The sequence below is a fragment of the Dendrobates tinctorius genome, unplaced genomic scaffold (genome assembly GCF_039654945.1).
Source record: "Dendrobates tinctorius isolate UK_male_01 unplaced genomic scaffold, ASM3965494v1 ptg000156l, whole genome shotgun sequence".
NCBI classification, from domain to species: Eukaryota; Metazoa; Chordata; class Amphibia; order Anura; family Dendrobatidae; genus Dendrobates; species Dendrobates tinctorius.
The window spans coordinates 6,506,166-6,528,221 of NW_027361823.1; the positions used below are offsets into that span (position 1 = coordinate 6,506,166).

Here is a 22,056-nt window from a genome sequence, read left to right on the forward strand (position 1 = left end):
GGGAGGAGCAGCTCTCTGCTGTCTGCACTGAGGCTGCTGGAGGGAAAGAATTCATTACTGTGTGATGAGGGCTGCTTCATGTGGACGGGGAGGGCCTGTAGCTATGGAGGGTGGGGTTGTTGCTATAGAGGGCATGTTTGGAGTAGAGTAGGAGGTTACGACTGTCACGCTCGCGCCTTTGCTGAATGGCGCGAGCCGGGGGGTTGTGGCCCCACTGTGCCACAAACCAGACTACCCTGGAAGGGGCGTAACTACGGCAGCTTCCTTGGTCTTCACTGGAGCCTCTGATGGTGAGGTCAGGCTTGCGCGGCAGGTAGCTGCCGGGTGCCACTCCAGGGTGGTGTCTGGCTGTGGCTGCTGATCCCACTCGGGAACAGGACACCTTGACAGAGGCTATAGACAGGTGGACACGACAGGCACGGCTGAGACACAGGGCAGGCGGGCACGGCTTGGAGACACAGGACAGATTGGTGTGGTTTGAAAAGGAGCAGGTAGGGACCTGTTCACACAGCAGGTGTAGGCAGGAGGGAGTGGTGTATGCTGGAACAGGATCTGGACCTGTTCACACAGGAGGTACAGGTATGGATCTAGGCAGGAAGGAATGGAATATGAAGGAACAGGTTTGGGCCTGTTCACACAGGAGGTGTAGGCAGGAGGGAGTGGTGTATGCTGGAACAGGATCTGGACCTGTTCACACAGGAGGTACAGGTATGGATATAGGCAGGAAGGAATGGAGTATGAAGGAGCAGGCAGAGCCGCAGGAGTGCGGAGCAGGCAGAGCCGCTAAAGTGCAGATGCACAGATAAAGAGGACACAAGGAAAGACACGGCAGGGAAGGAACCACAAACAAGGAGACTGACAGACAGAGGTAAGACTGAGTTCAGACAGAGACACAGGGACAAAGACACAAGGACCAGGATATTCTGCCACCTGGCAGGCAGACAGTACGGACAAGGTGCAAAGCGAGACAGAGTATTCCTACAGAGGAGATACACAGAACAGGGCCTGGCTAGTTCAGCAGCAAGGCGCTAACTGAGTTTAGACATTGCACAGGCAATGTTTCAGTGGGAGTGGCGAAACTAAATAGTCAAGGGCTCCAGGTGGTTGGTCAGGGACAGATTACCCAGGTGCACCCAGACTGCATAAGAACCAGAGAGTTCAGGCGCCTCCCCCCTATACACACAGTCAGGAAACATGGAGAGCAAGCAGGAAAACAAGAGGCATAGCACATGGAGCTCAGGGCTGGCAACAGACAGATTTCACAGCATGGTTTGAAGGAGAAAGTAAGTTGGTGAGCGGGGGATGGGAGGCCATGCAGTGATGCCAGCAGGGTTGTTACAGTACCCCCCCCTTTACGGCCCCTCTTCCTCAAGCCTGCCAGAATGACCTGAAGAAGGAGTAAGGGACCACACACAGTCCAGGTTGACACGACATCCTTCACGTAGGGTGGAATATGCGTGCCATCAGGAATCCCGGAGTGCCAAGCTTCTTGGTGCCCGATGGAGTCAGCTTCCAACACCAAGGGTATAAGGACTTGGATCTCTTCCTCTTGAGTGGAAGAAAGCAGGGACCTGGAAGCCTCAGACTTGACCCCTACATCAGCCGGCCAGCTGGAAACCGAAGAGACCTTTACCGAGTCCAACTTCAGCCCGATAGCCCAAGAAAATTGGACCTCCTCCAGACGGGTAAAAAACAGATGCATAGGCCACTGTTCTCACCTCTTCATCCACCTGCCACATGGAAGTTGGAGGCATACATACGGGGAGCCACCTCCGCCTGTTACCCGGAACAGACTGGGCCACTTCTTTCAAGTTGGCGAAGAGTACTGCTTAATCCTGGGACCTTCACCCACTGGCCATAGAGGAGCCGAGGGCATCCACTCAGGATCAATCTTCAGCCCATTATCCTGGGGAAGACTATCAAGTGTCAGGGATGTTCCTGAGGACTGGTCACTGGTATGGTCACAGGAGGTGTACGGAGAGGGCACCACTGCTTTCTTTCCTCCAGTGACGTCAGTACACCATGGCTTGATAGCCGGCAGATCAGGTGGAGAAGGAGACGATACAGAAGACTGACCTTGCAGTAATGGAACTAGACACCTCTGTTGGCTAGGCAGATCCAAATATAGCACCATGCTGGGTCTTTGGACCGGAAGGGGCAATAGAGTGCCCGGCTCAAAACGACCGGTGGGCAAGTTGGTCAGCAGGTGGAAGACACATGTCTCTGTGTATAATGCTCCGATTAGGAGCTGTAGTTGACCCCTCAATGCTGGACTGTTCACAAGTAGGGCTCGGCCATCACCAAACCCCCTGCATGGATTCTGGAGCGGTGGAGCAGGAACCATGCACAGACTTCGTCTGGCTTGTAGCTTGCATACATCTGCACGGCCGAAACTCCCACAAGGCACCGGAACAGTCACAGACTTTAGTAGCAGGGAGGTACTCTCACCAAGGGCAGTCTCTCCTACTGGCCCAAGGTTCTGGAGCTTTGGCTTCACAGGGCTGAGACCATCAGGATGTTCCTTCTCAGAACTGGCCTCTGGCGACAACCTAGCCAGCCCCTTTTTCTTAGACCTCTTGGATCTTGCATGGGGGGCTGCTTTGGCAGGCTGAGGAACAGATGGGTCATGGATGGTCACAGACGGAGAAGATGAATTGGCCACAGGTCTCTTTCGTCCGATCCGTTCCTGGAAGCTAGGAGGGGAAGACTTTTCAGGAGACACTGTACTAGGCTTGTCAAAGGCTTTGCAGAAGGCCACCAGGAAGGCCGGTAAGCTCGAGGTGATGGGATCCCCTGCTTCCCAAAGGGGGTTGAGCCACTGCAACGCATCTCCTGTTAGGTAGGACATTAGTAATCCTACCTTTACCCGATCGCTGGCGAAGTAGGGAGCATGCCATTGAAAATAGCGTAGGCACTGCTCCATAAAGGCACGACACTGCTTGGGGTCCCCATCATATCTTGGCGGGTCCGAGGGAGGTTCAACTTTAGGTGTGCCAGCCTCTAGTTGAGCAAACAGTCTATTGGAGACCACAATGGTGGGTGGAGCAGTGAAGGATTGGGCTTCAGACCGGGTAAATTTATTTGGTTGCCCATACTGGCAAAAAAGTTCATCTTGCTCCGAGGGCGAAAGGACATGGGACTCAGCGGGGACCATGGCCTGTGCAAACTGTCACGCTCGCGCCTTTGCTGAATGGCGCGAGCCGGGGGGTTGTGGCCCCACTGTGCCACAAACCAGACTACCCTGGAAGGGGCGTAACTACGGCAGCTTCCTTGGTCTTCACTGGAGCCTCTGATGGTGAGGTCAGGCTTGTGCGGCAGGTAGCTGCCGGGTGCCACTCCAGGGTGGTGTCTGGCTGTGGCTGCTGATCCCACTCGGGAACAGGACACCTTGACAGAGGCTATAGACAGGCAGGTGGACACGACAGGCACGGCTGAGACACAGGGCAGGCGGGCACGGCTTGGAGACACAGGACAGATTGGTGTGGTTTGAGAAGGAGCAGGTAGGGACCTGTTCACACAGCAGGTGTAGGCAGGAGGGAGTGGTGTATGCTGGAACAGGATCTGGACCTGTTCACACAGGAGGTACAGGTATGGATCTAGGCAGGAAGGAATGGAATATGAAGGAACAGGTTTGGGCCTGTTCACACAGGAGGTGTAGGCAGGAGGGAGTGGTGTATGCTGGAACAGGATCTGGACCTGTTCACACAGGAGGTACAGGTATGGATATAGGCAGGAAGGAATGGAGTATGAAGGAGCAGGCAGAGCCGCAGGAGTGCGGAGCAGGCAGAGCCGCAGGAGTGCGGAGCAGGCAGAGCCGCTAAAGTGCAGATGCACAGATAAAGAGGACACAAGGAAAGACACGGCAGGGAAGGAACCACAAACAAGGAGACTGACAGACAGAGGTAAGACTGAGTTCAGACAGAGACACAGGGACAAAGACCAGGATATTCTGCCGCCTGGCAGGCAGACAGAGTACGGACAAGGTGCAAAGCGAGACAGAGTATTCCTACAGAGGAGATACACAGAACAGGGCCTGGCTAGTTCAGCAGCAAGGCGCTAACTGAGTTTAGACATTGCACAGGCAATGTTTCAGTGGGAGTGGCGAAACTAAATAGTCAAGGGCTCCAGGTGGTTGGTCAGGGACAGATTACCCAGGTGCACCCAGACTGCATAAGAACCAGAGAGTTCAGGCGCCGCCCCCCTATACACACAGTCAGGAAACATGGAGAGCAAGCAGGAAAACAAGAGGCATAGCACATGGAGCTCAGGGCTGGCAACAGACAGATTTCACAGCATGGTTTGAAGGAGAAAGTAAGTTGGTGCGCTGGGGATGGGAGGCCATGCAGTGATGCCAGCAGGGTTGTTACAACGACTAGTTCGTATTTCAATGCCATAACACCCCCCCTTGGACGTTCTGTTCAGAATATCTAGAAAAACCATGCAATCTATTGACAGAAAGTAAATTACTTATTGTCATAATTCTGCAGCCCAGATATGTACTGAGATTATGTGAAAAGCCCGGACAACCCCTTTAACAACACTGTAGGTGTATCTTTAAATCACCGCAGTGTTGTTTTGTAACTATTGCGCTTGGAGCCCGACGAGCAGAAGCAAGAGAGGAGGGCCCAAGCTGCCAGCGTGTTCGGACCCCCTTTTTTGCTACTGCTCACTGAGCTCCATACAGTAGTAAGGGCGGTAATGGCATGCCCTGATGGCGGCCCTGCCTGTGCCGCTGAGTATATAATGTTCATTGATTCAATGCAAGGGTTAAATCCCATAACGGTGATCAGCTTCATATATTTTTAGAATAAAGTGCATGTGAAAACCACTATCCCTGCCATATATGTGCAAATATGGGGATATAAAGTGGTCAATGACTATAATTCAGGGACCAAACATCCCCTGACGAAGGTTTGCCGAAACGCGCATAGGGGTGGGCACATATCACCGAAAGCTGCATCACCCATCTAATAAGGTATTCCTTTTATTCATATTGTTCATGTTTAGGAGCTATATTTGGTCCCCGAGTCATAGCCATTGAGCATTTTATATCCCCACACTCACACATTTGCACATATATGGCACGAATAGTGGTTTGCATATGCACTTTAATACAAAAATATATAGGTAGCTGATTCCATTTTTTTCATCAGTATTTGTAAGCCAAAATCAGGAACAACCAGAGAAAAAATGTAATAGAAACCCGTCACCACTTCTGCATTTTTCACCCACTCCTGGTTTTGGCTTACAAATACTGAGGTAAAATACTGTGGTGTGAATGTGGCCTAAAAGCGGGGCTCCATCTTCTCAAGCAGGTCACACTGCTCCCCAGTCTGCTTACTTCCTGGTTGATGGATGGGCGCTCGGTGGCTCAGTGGTTAGCGCTGTGGGTTCGAATCCCACCAAGGACAACATCTGCAAGGAGTTTGTATGTTCTCCCCGTGTTTGCGTGGGTTTCCTCCGGGCACTCCGGTTTCCTCCCACATTCCAAAGACAGGGTAGATAGGGAGTTTAGATTGTGAGCCTTCAGGGACACAATCTAAATGTGTGCAAAACTGTAAAGCGCTGCGGAATTTGTTAGCGCTATATAAAAATAAAGATTATTATTATTATTATTATAAGTGACACTTCAGGTCCAGCGTCATTGTTGTGCCGCTAGTCTGCTCTGTGTGCAATTTTGATGTTGCTAAGAGGGAGCTATCTAACATTATTAGGCTGGAGAGAAGTGGGCATGACACTGGGCTTTTTTTTTATGCTTTTTTTCTGCTAGTTTTCAGCTGTGTTTTACAGTACCAGCTATGTCTATGAGAAATTTCATGCACACAGCTTGGATTTTTTTGTCATCAGTATTTTGTGCTTTGCATGATTTTTTGGATACAGAACCTGTCACTTCTTTCAGCATTTTTCACCCATTGACTTGAATGGGTGGTTAAAAAAACGCAGGTATCATTTTTTGCAGCACTTTTTGTGCCAAAACCTCATTGTTTGGAAAAAGTTTTTTTTTTTCAATACTAAACTTTATCAGCATGCACAAGAGATGAATCTAGCATGCCAAAGCCACCGCAAAAACACACATAAAACACAAGAAAAAACAAGGAAAACATGCTTTTTTTTCCTGCAGCTTCTTTCCCTGCCAAGAGATCAGGTTTTGCTGCAGAAAAAAAAAAACTCAGCATAAACGCCCAGTGTGAACTTAGCCTTAGGAGCTACAGTAAGTATTCTCCAGTAGGTCCCAGTAGGGACTTGTAAGTAACAAGCTGTAACCCACGGGTATCCAACCTTTTGAGGTCTCCGACCCAAATTGGAAGAAGCTTCACAATGAGCTTTGGTCTTGTGACCATGATATTATCAAATGTCCTTCATTCCTTGCAAACTGTACTGATTATGCAGAACTGCCATTATCAGTACAGCTTCTGAGTTTTATTTTATGCAGGAAGCCCAGCGAGTAACCATCCCACTACATCTGACACTGGGTAGGGGCCCCTTTGGGGATGGGAGCCTTTGGCAACTAAAAAGTCCCCTGCCCTCACTTTCAACACAGGTTTGATCTGTGCAGGGGCGGACACTGACAGCTTGGGGCCCCTGTGCAAGAAATGTGTCTGGGCCCCCTTCCTTTTATGGCGACAAAGATATATATATATAGCCACACAAACATACATGTATATATTACATAGTCTCCTTTATTATGTATATTGCCGTCCCTTATTATACAGTGCCCTCTCTTGCTATGTACAGCACCATCCCTTATATATTGGATTATATAGAGCCCTGTTTTTTATTACATACCATCCTGTCTTGTTAGCTGTATAATGCAATGATGGCTAATGGAGCATGGGAAAGCTTCTTTTCTAATGGAGGAGATGATGGACTAGTCGCCGTCCATCAGCAGTCATTTTATATCTAAAAAGAGAGCGGACGATGTAATAAAAGAGAGCGCTGTGAATAACAAAATTAACAAGAATACACCATGTAAGAGACATCACTGTACATAACAGCAGAGGAAGCTATATAATAAGGGATGGCACCATATATAACTAGAGAGGATGGTACGTATTAAGGGACAGTGTTATACATAACAAAAGAGGAAACTATGTAACTAAGGATGGTGTTATACAGAATTAGTATGTACACTATATACTGGGTCTTATTCATAGCCATCCTTGGCTGCATTCATAGCCATCCTGGGCCTCATTCATAGCCATCCTGGACCGCATTCATAGCCATCCTGGGCCACATTCATATCCATCCTGTGCCTCATTCATAGCCATCATGGGCCGCAATCATAGCCATCATGGGCCGCAATCATAGCCATCCTGGGCCGCATTCACAGCCATGGGCCGCATTCACAGCCATCCTGGGCCAACATGCAGCCCATGGGGAGCAGGTTGGTCACCACTACTGAAAACAATGAAAACAATAAAAGAGAACATTAGTGATATCAGGACAACGAGGGCAAATTTTAATAACAGGTGATTTGCAAAGTTGCTTGTTTTTACAAGCCTCATCCAAAACATATGTATCTAAGAAGATAAACAGTTATTTTCAAATAGTACGTCAGTACCTGAAACAGGCAAAATTAAAGGGGTTGTTTAAGTGAAAACAAGTTATGAATTATCCAAGGGTTAGGTGATAATTTATTGGGGAGTCTGGCCTATGGGACGTGCATCGATTGACAGAACGGGGAAGTTTTATGTGCATTGAATCACTTATATTCCCGTTACAAAATGCAGCGGTAGATTGGTTTCCCAACCGCAGTTCTTTTTACTCTCCATGGGGTTGCTGGAGAAAGCCAAGTGCTGCATAGGGAATGAATGGAGCAGTGGTTGTGTAATAAACTGGCACGGGGGTAGTTGTGGCCGAGATACTTAAAGGCACAGTCTACAGACAGAGTCCACTGAGCAAACGGTCAGCGAACACCCCCAGCCCCTTGTACATAAATAGACAGGAAAGGTGTGATCCCAAGTGATTTACCATCTTTCCTCAGTCGCTGCAGCTCCAGTAAACAGGGTCCAGGGGCGCAGTTGAGGTTCCAACAGGGAAAACTTTTATTAATGGATGAAGGAGGTATTAGAAGGTAGAAAAAGACAGTGCAACAGTTCCAATGACTTTCCTTCTCTATCCCTAGCTTCGTCCACAGCCGCACCCACAACAGCCACGGCGGCCGATAGAGGCAGTACTTACGCCGGGATCTAGATGCTTAAAGTCCCTTTGGTGGGGCCCTTACCGAGTTCTGGGGCCCGTGTTGCTGTCCTGAAGTTCCAGAGCAACAGATTATTACCCCTTTTGGGGTCTGGCAGTGCTCCAGTTGTCGCTGTTGTCCTTAGGTCCTGGGGCAGCAGATTCTATATCCACTCCTGGGGTCTGGCGATGCCCCGGCTGAAGTTATACATCTGCCCAGGGCAAACGTGCCCGGGCTACTGACAGGAAGCAGGAGCTTTCTGCTCCCTGGAGGCTGCTGACCCAGCCCACAAAAGTAACTTCACACAATAATACATTACAGGTTAATACACACATACTATAATAATAATAATACATTTTATTTCTATAGCGCTGACATATTCTGCAGCACTTTACATTTCAGAGTGGAATTGTACAGACAATAGACATTACAGCATAACAATAATCACATAGATCATAACAGATACCAAGAGGAATGAGGGCCCTGCTCGCAAGCTTACAATCTATGAGGAAAAAAGGGAGACACGAAAGGTGGGTGGTAACAGTTGCCCTGATTGTATGGACCAGCCATAAAGATAAGTGTGTAACAGTACAGATGCAGAGTGCTAATGGATGCATAAAGCATGTGGGAACATGATGCAGGGAACCTGGTTATGGTAAAAACTTTTGGCTGTGCTACATAGGGATAGATTAGGTTAATGTGTTGAGGCGGTAGGCCAGTCTGAATAAATGAGTTTTCAAGGCACGCTTAAAATTGTGGGGATTGGGGACTAATCGTATTGACCTGGGAAGTGCATTCCAAAGAATTGGTGCAGCACATGTATAGTCTTGGAGACGGGAATGGGAGGTTCTGATTATTGAGGATACTAACCTCAGGTCATCAGCAGAATGGAGGACGCGGGTAGGATGGTATACTGAAACAAGGGAAGAGATGTAGGGTGGTGCTTTACCATGAAGAGCTTTTTGGGTGAGGGTAATAAGTTTGCACTGGATTCTGGAGTGGATGGGTAGCCAGTGTAATGACTGGCACAAGGTAGAGTCATCGGTGTAACGATTGGCGAGGAATATGATCCTGGCAGCAGCATTCAAGACAGATTGGGGGGGGGTAGAGTTTGGTAAGAGGGAGACCAATTAGAAGAGAGTTACAATAGTCAAGACGAGAATGAATAAGAGAAACAGTAAGAGTTTTTGCGGAGTCAAAAGTAAGAAAAGGTTGAATTCTAGAAATGTTTTTGAGGTGCAGATAACAAGAGCGAGCCAGTGATCGTATGTGGGGGACAAAGGAAAGCTCAGAGTCAAGTATGACCCCAAGACAGCGGGCATGTTGCTGGGGAGTAATAGTGGAACCACACATGGAAATGGCAATGTCGGGTATAGGTACATTAGTAGCGGGAGGAAGCACAAGGAGTTCAGTCTTTGACAGGTTCAGTTTCAGATTTAGTGAGGACATGATGTTAGACACAGCGTTTAAACAATCGCCGGTGTTTTCTAGAAAGGCTGGCGTGATGTCAGGAGAAGCGTATAATTGGGTGTCGTCAGCATAGAGATGGTACTGGAAACCAAATCTACTGATTGTTTGACCAACAGGGGCAGTATACAAAGAGAAGAGGAGGGGGCCTAGGACTGATCCTTGAGGAACTCCAACAGTAAGGGGAAGATGAGAGGAGGAGGAGCCAGCAAAAAATACAGTAAAGGAGCAGTCAGAGAGATAGGAGGAGAACCGGGAGAGAACAGTGTCCTTGAGGCCAATGGAATGGAGCATAGTGAGGAGGAGCTGATGATCCACAGTGTCGAATGCTGCAGAGAGATCCAAGAAAATTAGCATGGAGTAATGACCATTTGATTTAGCTGTTAGTAGATCATTAGAGACTTTAGTGAGGGCAGTTTCAGTGGAGTGTAAAGAGTGGAAACCGGATTGGAAAGGGTCGAGAAGAGGGTTATCAAAGAGATAGCGGATAAGACGGGAGTGGACCAGGCATTCCAGGAGTTTAGAGCTGAAGAGAACATTAGAGACAGGTCTATAGTTAGCGGCACAGTTTTGGTCGAGGGATGGTTTTTTTAAGTAGTGGATGTATGACGGAATGCTTAAATGAGGAGGGAAAGTTACCAGAAGAGAGAGAGAGGTTAAATATTTTAGTTAGGTGAGGGGTGACAGCAGGGGAAAGGGGCTGGAGTAGATGTGACGGAAATGGGTCACTGGTGCAAGTGGTTGGGCGAGAAGATGCATAAAAGACATTACAAACACAGCACATTAATACATATAAGTGGTAAAGTACGCAGGCCCGGCACATGAGAGAGAGTGGGCAGACGAGGGTCTCCGCCACCTCCTTACACCCCTCCCCCTAAAACATGGTCGTCCCCAGCCATGATAGAAAACAGCACATATATAAAAACCTTAGTGCAACAACTTTCGGAAAAAGAGCCCCAGTCTCTCTTAAAGTGGATACACCGGACCAAGCTCTCCCCCTCTCCCTTTTGACTAGACCACGGGTTAGCAGTAAAGAAGTGGTCTGGGCTCAAACAGGTGGCTAGTCTAAAGTAACGACAGGGGACAAAGTTCCTGGGAGCAGAGTCTTTGCCACAGCCACACACAGTCAGTTAACCCCCATAGGGTTGTCAGGCCCATGCTCCAGCATGGAATGCGCAAACGTGCACAACTAACTTGGAGGAATGGAGAACAAACAGTACTCAGTCCTTCAACAGTGACCATGAGGGCCATGCCTGACGCCAGTGTCCTTCAGCGCCATGCAGCACTTACTGCCCTCTCCGGGATGTGGAACAGTCCCTGGTATTTTTTCTGGGTGCAACCGGCACCAGTTAACATCAGACCTTAAAGGGGCCACATCAGTCAATGCACAGCCGCTAGTTTGTATAATGGGCCACATGTGGGCCTTTCACAACGATATAAGTGTGGGAAGATGATCCGCTGGAGGAGGATTCTCCACTGTACCTTCTGCTCCGCACCCCCTCCAGCGGTGTACCCACAGCTCCTGGAGCTCCCGGCTCCTCTGACACATTGGCGGTGGCCTCTCTGCTCTGAGGTGCCGCACTCTCCTGTACATCCACAGCAACTGCGGCCGTGGCAACCTGCCATTCAACACATTGAGCCTCCTGCGGTGGGCTTTCCTTCCAATCAGAGGCCATTCTGACGGCCACCGCGTAAGACCCTCAAGGTCCTTGTTCCTTTATGTAGGCTACATGGTCCCCCATCTGCAGGGGCCCTTCGAAAATAAAGGAACCGGCATTTATGTAGATCTTCTTGCCAGTGTTGGCCTCCTGAATGAAGCCATGTCCATTTCGGATGTTAAAGTGTCGGACCACACTGCTGGTTATCCGGCCAGCTGCAGTTCCTCCGCCAGGGCGTTGCAATTCCTTGACGACGTGGTGCTCCTGCCGCTTCTCTCTAATCACCCATCATATCCACTGGGCCTCTTCAACTGAGGGTACACTGGGCTCCTCCACAAACATGCTGCCAGTGCTGGACAAGCAACGGTGTGGGCCGGGGAAACACAGGGGCCATCACTACCAGGGACGACGGCGGAGTCGGGAGATGGGAGACCTCCTGGATAGGTGGCGGGACCACAGGAGGTGCAAGGGCAGCAGTCAGGGCAGTAGGTCATTCGGACAGTAACTTCCTACTCAACGCTGCCACGTCCTGTGTCAGTCCTCTGGCATGGCCGTGAAAGTTTGTGATGGCGGCTGCAATGATCCTTCTCATGGCCGCTTCAAATGTCCTCCAAACTCCTTCCGGTTCTGGTTCCTGCAGTTCCACGGGCTCCTCGCTCTCCATCGGCCGCCTGTCCAACCGCCGACAGGGATGCTACTCCACGAGGCCCTCCGACCACCAGGCTTCGAAGTGTAGGCCCGTCTCAGCCCGGGCCACAGATCTTCTATCCCGTCGGCCGATGCTGCACCTTTCCATCTTGTCCAGCTATGGCGTCACGTCCATCAACAGGTAGTCTATCTTTGCTGGATTCAACCCATTCGTGGGTGGGGTCACTTCCTGCGGCTCCACCCGTTTCTCTAGGTTCGGCTGAGGGGGTGGAAGCTCTGTCTTCACCCGCACCCATTTCAGGTGGGCATCTATCACAATGGGGTGCGGCCTTCTCTCCTCTGGCACCAAATTTCCTGCATGACGTCCACGAAAGGCGGCACCATCTCCAGTTGTCACTCCAACAGCCATCATCTTCTGGGTAGCGGTCGGCGGCATCTTGCAATCCCAGTCAGCCGCCATATTTAATTCCTTCATGGCGGGCAACAAGTCACAAATCTCGGGCTCAAAGTCTCTATCAGCCGCTACCTTTAATTTCTTCATGGTGGGTAACAAAAGACTAGTCCCAAGCTCAAAATCACAAGTCTCAGGCACTTCTTCATCACAAATCCCAAGTTCAAAATCACAAGTCCCAGACATTTCTCCCATTACTATCAGGGTTGCAGGGTTGCTGAGGTTGGATCCTGCTGACTACGCCAAGTGTAACAAGGTGGCACGGGGGGGGGGGGGTAGTTGTGGCCAAGTTCCTTAAAGGCACAGTCTACGGACAGAGTCTACTGAGCAAATGGTCAGCGAGCACCCCCGGCCCCTTGTACATAAATAGACAGGAAAGGTGTAATCTCAAGTGATTTACATTCTTTCCTCAGTCGCTGCAGCATCGGTAAACAGGGTCCAGGGATGCAGTTGAGGTTCCAACAGGGAAAACTTTTATTAATGGATAAAAGAGGTATTAGAAGGTAGAAAGAGACAGTTCCAATGACTTTCCTGCTCTCTCCCTAGCTTCGTCCATGGCCATACCCACAACAGCCACGGCGGCCGAAAGAGGCAGTAGTCCTTATGCAGGGATATGGACGCTTAAAGTCCCTTCGGTGGGGCCCTTACCGAGTTCTGGGGCCCGTGTTGCTGTCCTAAAGTTCCAGAGCAACAGATTATTTCCCCTCCTGGGGTCTGGCAGTCGCTGTTGTCCTTAGGTCCCAGGGCAGCAGATTCTATCCCCTCCTGGGGTCTGGCAATGCCTCACTATCCCTAGGCTAATGCAATAGAATTTAAAGGGTGAACTTCACACAATAATACATTACAGGTTAATATAATACACATATAAAAGACATTACAAACACAGCACATTAATACATGTAAGTGGTAAAGTACACAGGCCCGGCACATGGGAGAGAAGGAGCAAACGAAGGTCTCCGCCACCTCTTCAAAGTTGTAGTTGTACACTGTCAATCCCTTGTGAGAGGGGTAAAAGTTCCCGGTTCTGTTGATGGATGGATCTAAGAGGTTTGACCTGAACTGATCAACAGATTATCTCCTTGAAAGGGAATCTAAAGGCATGCAACATGTTGTAGGGACACAGACTCTGATTTCAGTAATGTGTCACTTAGGCTGGAGTCACACTAACCTGCGCAAAATACGGTCCGTAGTTTACTTGCGTAATACGGATGAATGACCACTAACTAGTGCTCCGTAGGTCATCCGTAAGCAAGGTGAGGTCGCGTATTTTGCGCATGTGTGCATCCGTATGTAATCCGTGTGGCATCCGTATGCAATCCGTATGGCGAGATTTTCTCGCAGCCTTGCAAAATGGACATTTAATGGTTTTGAGGCCTGCAAACAATTTAAATCATTAGCCTGCACCCTATTTAGACACTCAGAAACAGGTGGATGCCTACATTCTGTATATTTGTCACCTTGCTTTCACGAGGTGTGTTGGTGTTCTTTGTGCAGCATGGCAGAGGGTCTGCGATTCAATACAACTGAGCAGGTTCTCTTTACCTGGCTTTTGTCACGGCGCTTTGGGCAACCATATCCTGTGATAGTGTATCCGCGGAGGAGGAGACGCATGTGGGTCCATCCACTTTTGAGGCAACGACTCACAAGAGGTCATTTTCACCGCCTCTATTCTTCTCTGCGGGAGCATCCGGAGAAATTTTACCAGTACTGTCGCATGAGCATTTCCACATTTGATCGGCTCTTGGAGACAGTGCGCCCTGGGATAACCTTTCAGGACACAAGGATGCGCAAAGCCATATCTGCAGAGGAGCGACTTCTACTCACAATACAGTATGTACTACACAACCACATTCTCTATGTTCATAATGTGTGTGCAAATTTATGTTTTTTGGCCTTCTTGGACAAAGTTTAATGCCCTCATCTTACTCCAAATTTGTTTCACCGGACACAGCAGAATGTTAGATCTAATATGTCCTGCATATCACTTAGTCATTGTGCCACCAAATATGTGTGTGTTCTTCTCTCTCATTTCCTAACAAGTTTGGTCGGCATGTAACTGATTTTTTTTACTTTAGACATTCTAAACTTTACTATTTCTGTTGTTCTACAGCTTCCTGTCCACTGGCCTGTCTTATGCCGCCCTCCACCATGAGTTTCTCATTGGAAAGTCAACCATTTCAGGCATAGTGAGGTCTACATGTGCACAAATCTGGACAAGACTCCATCAAGTGGTCATGCCCGAGCCCAGGATGGAAGACTGGTTAAGGATATCAAGGGACTTTGAGGAGGACTGCCAGTTTCCAAATTGTATTGGGGCCCTGGATGGCAAACATATCAGGGTGCGTAAGCCGCCAAACTCAGGCTCCCAATTCTTCAATTATAAACAATACTTTTCTGTTGTATTGTTGGCTCTGGTAGACCCTCAATACAAGTTTATAATTGTTGACATTGGGGCCTATGGAAGGACGGGAGACTCTAGAGTCTTCAATACTTCCATAATGGCTCGGCGGCTACGCACCAACCAGTTGGATCTACCACCACCACGCCAGCTACCAGGCTCCCCCGAACAATCAGTCCCTTATGTCCTTGTGGCAGATGAGGCCTTTCAGTTATCGCGCAATGTCATGAGGCCATATCCCCGGCGCAACCTAGACCACAAGCGCAGAATTTTTAACTTGCGCCTATCACGTGCTAGGCGACTGGTGGAGTGTTCTTTTGGGATTCTTTGTGCCAAATGGCGGGTACTCCAGTCTGCCATTCAGTTGAGTGAGCAAAATGTGAATGAAGTTGTGAAAGCCTGTGTTGTTCTGCATAACTTCACCAGGATATATGATTGCTCCTCCTCTGATGGTGTTGTGCGTAGGCCGGACAATGTGCGCAGGGTGAGACCACCTATCACCCCTCAACTTAGACCGCTCTCTGGCCTAAAAGTGCGTGATATTTTCACCAATTACTTTATCTCACCTGAGGGGGCAACTTCTTGGCAAGAGCATGCTGTGTCTATGTTATAATTTGTTGCTTTAATAAGTGTGTCTAAATATATATTACTCAAGCCTTTATGATTCTATGAGTGTTTCATTGCATTGGTTGGTGTCTGTTAGTATGTTGTGAGGGATTGTGAAAAATCACACAGAGACGTTAACTAGAGTAGACAAATTTTTAGTTTTGCCTTTTTTTTTTTTTTTTCGCTTAAAGGCAAACATAATTTTGCCATAAGACAAATTTGGCAATGGCCAAAATGACCCTTTGTGCCTTCTTTAACTTGTTGTAAAATGAACATAACATAACAAAACAGCCACAAACATTAGGCAAAAACAACATTGCTGCATGACTAAATTAACCTAGATTTGCCAACAAAGGTGAGCTCCATCACCAAAATAAAGGCAACAAGATAACACTCACATTTCCTCATAATGTTATCCAATCATAGAAAGATTCCACCATGACAGGCAAGGCTACCTCACAGCTTTCACACAGATATTACCTGTCTGTAGAACAGACAATATTTAAGCATGCTATACTGTAAAGGATGAAAATACAAAACTCACTTGTTAAGACAGAGAAAGCGGGTTATTCTGAATGCTTGTCGCCTAGAAATTTTGTACTAGAGATTGCTAACAAAAAAGGTGACTACTTAACTAAGGCGAGCACGCCTTTCCTAGGCGTTAGCAAGTGAGTAGTGTATTTTCATCCTTTCATTTTACAGCATAGCGCATTTAAATATTCTCTTTTCTACACACATGTAATATCTGTCTGAAAGGCGGGAGGTAGCGTTGCCTGTCATGATGGATTGTTTCATATGTTTGGAAAACATAGTTTAAAAATGTGAATGTTAAATTATGTTCTAAATGTTGGTGAAGGAGAACACCTGTTTTTTCATTTATATTAGGAGCACCAGTTACATCTCACTGGACATATCCACCCATCAGAATCATAAATCCTCATATGTTGGGGAAGGGGAACGTGGAAGAACAGCCTGTGGGTGCTGCTGGACATTGTGGCCAACATCGCCCTGTGTGGGGCCATACTGTTGCCCATGATGCTGGAATTGTCCAGCCTCCTGGGACTGTTGGGGATACTGGCCAGAGTAATGATGATGGTGAGGGGCTTCTTGTTGGCTCTGGTAGGCCCGTGGCTCATACCCACCAAGATAGCCAGATCGTCCCCAACCAGGTTGGGACCAGCCTCCAACACTGGGTGGGTACAAGTGGCCATATTGGTGGGGTTGGCTTGAGGAAGACATTTGGGGCTGCGGAATAGACGGTTGGGTAGGGGGAGGAAGGGGTTGAGGTGTTGGCCCACGTATTAAGGGCTGTTCAGACCCTGCTTGAGCAAGCATCTGTGTGGATGGTCTCATGCGCATTAAATTTCGTGGTGAGAGCTGCCACCTCTCCAGAAATTCAAAAACCTCATATGGGGTATTGGGGGGGTGCTTGCATCAAGCACCCTCTGATTACATCCCCTAATACGGAGCCGGACCTCACGGGTAAGGGCACGGAGATAAAGGGTGAGGCTACGTGCATAGGCCTCCTCCCCATCATCTGTAGTTACTCTGTACAAATAATTGAGCGCCCCTGTGTCCACATTGGTCCTGCTCTCTTGAATAGTGACCTGGCGCCTTCTTCTTGTTCGCCGTGATGCTAGAGCAGCCTGTGGGGAGGACCTGATCTGGGCAGTTGGGCTGCTGCTCAAGTTGCCCGGCTCTTCCAGGATGGGTGAGGTGGCAGCAGCAGACCGTCCTGGTGGTGTGGTGTGTAGGCCAGCCATTGTGTGGTCTTGTGATGCCTCATCTTCAGCCATCCTTCTTGTAGGGGGAGAAGATGGGCCAGCCACCTCATCCCCTACAGGATCTATAATGGGCTCTGCCTCTGAGGCTGTTCCTCGATCCGTAAGGTTGGATTGAGTTCTGTTATGAAATAGAACAGAGGCAAAAATACATCAATATTTTTGTCCCTGTAAAGTATTTGTGTAATGTATTTGTGTAATGTGGTGTGAGGTATGTACTTACGGTCTCAGATCCAGAATTGGGGCGAGGAAGTTCAGCCGGTCATAGTATATATATTTTCTTTTCACATGTCCAGCATCCCCACTCCTGGACCGCTGCTGGCGTTCCCGGCGGAACTGGTCCCGGATGCTTCGCCAGCGTTTCATCACATCTTCCACTGCAATGTGACAGGAAATATTGTCAAAATCACATATTTGAGAGGTCACATTTTCTAACAGTAGTCTAGGCATGGGGCCTTCTGGGGTGTGCTTTCTACCCATGGTGGCATATGTAATTGGGCCGATACACAGGGTCTCATTAGCTACACTTAAACTAATTTTATTGGCGAGGAGGATGAGGAGCTTGTGGCCTAACCCCTAATTATGGCTGTGTGAAGCCACGTGTTACATCCAAATTTAACGGCCTCATGAGGCTAAGAAAATTACATGCACAGGAAGGGAGGTGCTGATTGTAGAATCATTTTTTAGCGTGCGCTAAGGTTAATGATGTTTTTATGGTTGCACTTACGAATTTTATGCTGCTCATCACATGGTCTGTCACCAAAGTCATGGTACATCTGGTGACAGATGCGCCTCCATGACGCCTCCTTTCTTGTCCGGTTCGCATAATTTGCATCGCGTGGGTCCCATATTTCGGGACGCTCCTGCACCAGCACAATTAGCATCGCCACATTAATGTACGTGGACGCCATGCTGCTGCTGTACTCCATGGAGGCGTACTTCCTGGATGTCTGGAGGAGTTTTTGAGCTAATTTGCATGACTAGGCTTCCTCATGATGGATTGGCCCATTTCCTGTCACCAGCCAAAAGACCTGCATATTGCTCGCAGGTCACACGTGTGTTCCGTGTGTAATCCGTATTTTTTGCGCACCCATTGACTTGCATTGGCGTACTACGGGCGTAGTACGCTGACAATCGCAGCATGCTGCGATTGGCATGGAGCGTAGGATACGGATGAGAAATATACGCCTGGTGCGAGTGACCCCATAGAAAATCATTTGTCCGTGTCTAATGCGTGCTTTTTGCGACTCTCACTCACCCGTATTCCTCGCCAGTGTGACTCCGGCCTTACTGGGCAACAAGCTGCAGACTTGATAAAATTACCTGTTATATCTACTGCAGATCTACCAGATCTCTGAATGTTGAGTTCTGCATTGTAAGATGCACAGGGCGGTAGTCATGGTCGAGGGGCTGCCTCACGTCACCCTGGCACCCCATAATAAACAATGTCCTAGTCCATATGTGCTGTGTGTGTGGTGCAGAACACTCATGTTTCGGCTGGAGGTCTACGCTGTCTCTTCCGGATCCAGGAACAGCCGCACATAAATCAGGGGACATTCGGTCCAGAGTAAACAGGTTAAGGGTATGTGCACACGTTGCAGATTTGCTTGCAGAATTTTCGAACGCAGGTAAAAATCTGCGTGTTTTTTGAGATTTTGTTCGTTTTTTGGGCGAATTCTTTGCGGATTGGCATGCGGTTTTAGCCCTGAGGATTTCATTAATGGAATTGGTGTAAGAACGCATACAGATTTGTAAAAATAATTGACATGCTGCGGAAAATAAACCACTGCGGATTCCGTGCGGAATTTTCCGCAGCATGTGCACAGCTTTTTTTCCCTATTGAATTATATTGGTTGGTCACACACTTGCAGATCTGCAGTGAATCCGAGCAGAAAATCTGCTGCGGATTCGCTGCAAATCTGCAACGTGTGCACATACCCTAACAGTCCAAGATAACTAGATGACAACACGCAGTATGGGACGCAATCTTTTCCATTGCTTAGATCCATAGCACAGTACATTTTCTTGTTCTCCATTTGTTGAGCCTGAACTATCCCTGCGCATACTAGCACCTACAGCCCCAGAGAATTTCCGTCCGTCTCTGCCCTACTCACGAGATACGCCGCGTTTCCCACACATGGTTCCACATCCAACTTCCATGTTATAGAAGGGTTCTCAGCGCTCTATATAGCCACTAACTTGAGCCCAAGGCTCAGGACTTTGCAGGAATGTTCACAGGGAGTTTCACAAGATCCTATACCACCAGAACAATAGGTATTTTTCTTTCCACCAGCCTACTGCCCTTGAAATTCACTTTTTCTCACTCTAACACAATCTGATCTAACCAAGAAATGTCCCTTTTTGTCTGACCTCCTCCTCCCATAGTGGGATGGTCACAAAGATATTAACTGTATCTTAACCTTTTTCTATAACACATACTTTCACACTAATCGGATTTGCGAATTTTCATAGTTGGCTAAAATTAGGTTTAAGGGAACCTGTTTCATCTCATCCAGAAATGCTATTTACCTGCAGATGTAGGGTTAATCTACAAGTAAATGATGTAGCATTTAAATCAGTGGCTCAGGAAAAAAAATGTTATATTCTCCTTGTGTCTAATCACTTCCAGTCATCGGGGAGGTGCAAAACATGCAAAACAGAAGCCGCGGAGACACCATCACATGTTTCTCAACGCAAGCAATGACCAGCCAGCTCTTTCCCCGGGAAGGAACAACCACGGGAAGGGCAGTCTCCAATGAAGGAAACCACCTATGCCAAAACATGGTATCCATCCACAGACAGCTGTTTCGGGGTATTGCCCCTCATCAGTGTGGAGTAGGAAACTGGCTGGTAGGAGCAATGCCTAGTAAAAGACTGTGAAAATGAGGATGAATGAACTCATGGAGATCAACATCCAACACTGCGGAGACACCATCACGTGTTTCTCAACGCAGTGATTCTAGAGCACTGCCCCACATCCCTTATGGGAAATATGCAAAACAGAAGCCGCGGAGACACCATCACATGTTTCTCAACGCAAGCAATGACCAGCCAGGTCTTTCCCCGGGAAGGAACAACCACGGGAAGGGCAGTCTCCAATGTAGGAAACCACCTATGCCAAAACATGGTATCTATCCACAGACAGCTGTTTCGGGGTATTGCTCCTCATCAGTGTGGAGTAGGAAACTGGCTGGTAGGAGCAATGCCTAGTAAAAGACTGTGACATCGGGGAGGTGCAGGCTGCACTCACCACTCAATTTTTAGTGAGTGTGCCGCAGCCACTCCCCAGTTGCTCTGCATATACAGTATGCCAGTATGTGTGCAGGCTAGGATTGGCCTATAGGGTAACAGAGGAACCCCCTGATGGGCCCCTGCGTAAACCTGGGCCCCCAACCCCAGTTATTGGGCAGTAATTGGCATAATTCACTTGATTCACTCTGTACAGAAAAAAAAAACAACAAACAACATCTCACCATTCATTAACCAAACTACCCAGTTTATTATTATGTAATAAGCAGGTGCTGGGATGCAGTAACACAAATGTTGCAGAGCAGAGATTAACTATATTTAATTATTCAACAGCAATAGACTCCTCACAGGGAGATAGCAGGGAAAGGGTATGTGCACACATAGTTTTTTGTCTCTGCAGATTTTGTAGAGAAAACCGCAGGAAATCCGCAGGACAAAGTGCTGCGGTTTTTCTGCGGTTTATCTGCGTTTTTTCTGTGGTCTTACACCTCATAATGGATGAGGTGTAAAACTGCAGCGTTTCTGCACCAAACAATTGACATGCTGCGTTTTGAAAACCGCAGCAAAACTGCGCGGAAAAAAACGCAGCATGTGCACAGTTTTTTATTTCCATAGGAAATAAAGGTACTGTACAACGCAGCAGAATCTGCTGCGTTTCTGCAGAGCCAAAAACGCTGCAGAAACGCAGCAGAAACCGCAAAGTGTGCACATACCCAAAAAGGGGTCCAAAAACTAAACTAACAGTTGTTTAACTAAACAGTCTTTTGATAACAGTTCACTTATCGTGGCTCCCTGAAGGTCCCGTGGGTTGTAGAATGCCGCCGGCATTTGGTGTAGAGTCTTCAGACATCCCCGCCCAACACACGGTCATGCTTCTGGCGGCAGCGTGCGGTTTCCGGTTTTGCCCGCTGAGCCCCTAGTCCATGTAACTGCGGAGCTAAAGGATAGAGCTCTCTGCAAGATTCCACTCGGTGCATGTCTCTCTGAGCAGCCGCCATCACCTGAATGGCTGCTCTGCACGGCTCCGCTCGCGCTCCTCTGTGTGCCAGCTGACATCCGCCGATATCAGTAAGTCTCTCACACAGCCGCCCCGTCTCTACCCGCTGCGGCCTAACGTACCCCTCACTGCAGCTGCGATCTGCACCTGCTCAGCGTTCTGGCGGGAAGACCACCTCTGTTCCTGCGCAGCACCTTTTTGCTCCCTGGCCACGCCCCTTTCACCTAGGTTACCAGCTCGCTCCAGCTGCAATTGCATTCCCTCCAGCAACAGGAGATGAGGACCCAGCAGTTCCTAATCTGGTACTTCAGCAGCCCGGTCCTCCCTTCTACAATTACATATATAGGAACATTTGTGAATGAGGGTAGTGTAATATTTGTATGGAGGTGAAAAGTGAGCCCCCCCCAAAGTTAATGTTACTGTTGGGCCCTTGGCACCCCAGTCCAACACTGACAGCGTGTGTACAGAGTCAGCTGTCAAAGTGCTAGGGAGTGATAACAGCACACTCACATTATAAGCAGCTGAGGGTTAAGCCGCTTCCTGCACAGCACCCAATGACTGGAAACAGCAGAAAAGAGAAGGGAGATTAAAACATCATTTTCTCAATACACTAGTTACATGC

At 48.4% G+C, this 22,056-nt stretch overlaps 1 protein-coding gene across 2 annotated transcripts in view; it reads right to left on the bottom strand.

Moving 5' to 3' along the window:
* Positions 1–21,695, bottom strand: part of FAS (Fas cell surface death receptor) — an 86,101-nt gene extending 64,406 nt beyond the window's left edge. For both annotated transcript variants that reach the window (XM_073548189.1, XM_073548188.1), the window contains exon 1: positions 21,582–21,695. In XM_073548189.1, coding sequence (XP_073404290.1) covers positions 21,582–21,692 — 111 coding nt within the window. In that variant the 5' untranslated portion in view covers positions 21,693–21,695. The remainder of the gene's footprint in view (positions 1–21,581) is intronic.
* Positions 21,696–22,056: the final 361 nt, after the last annotated feature.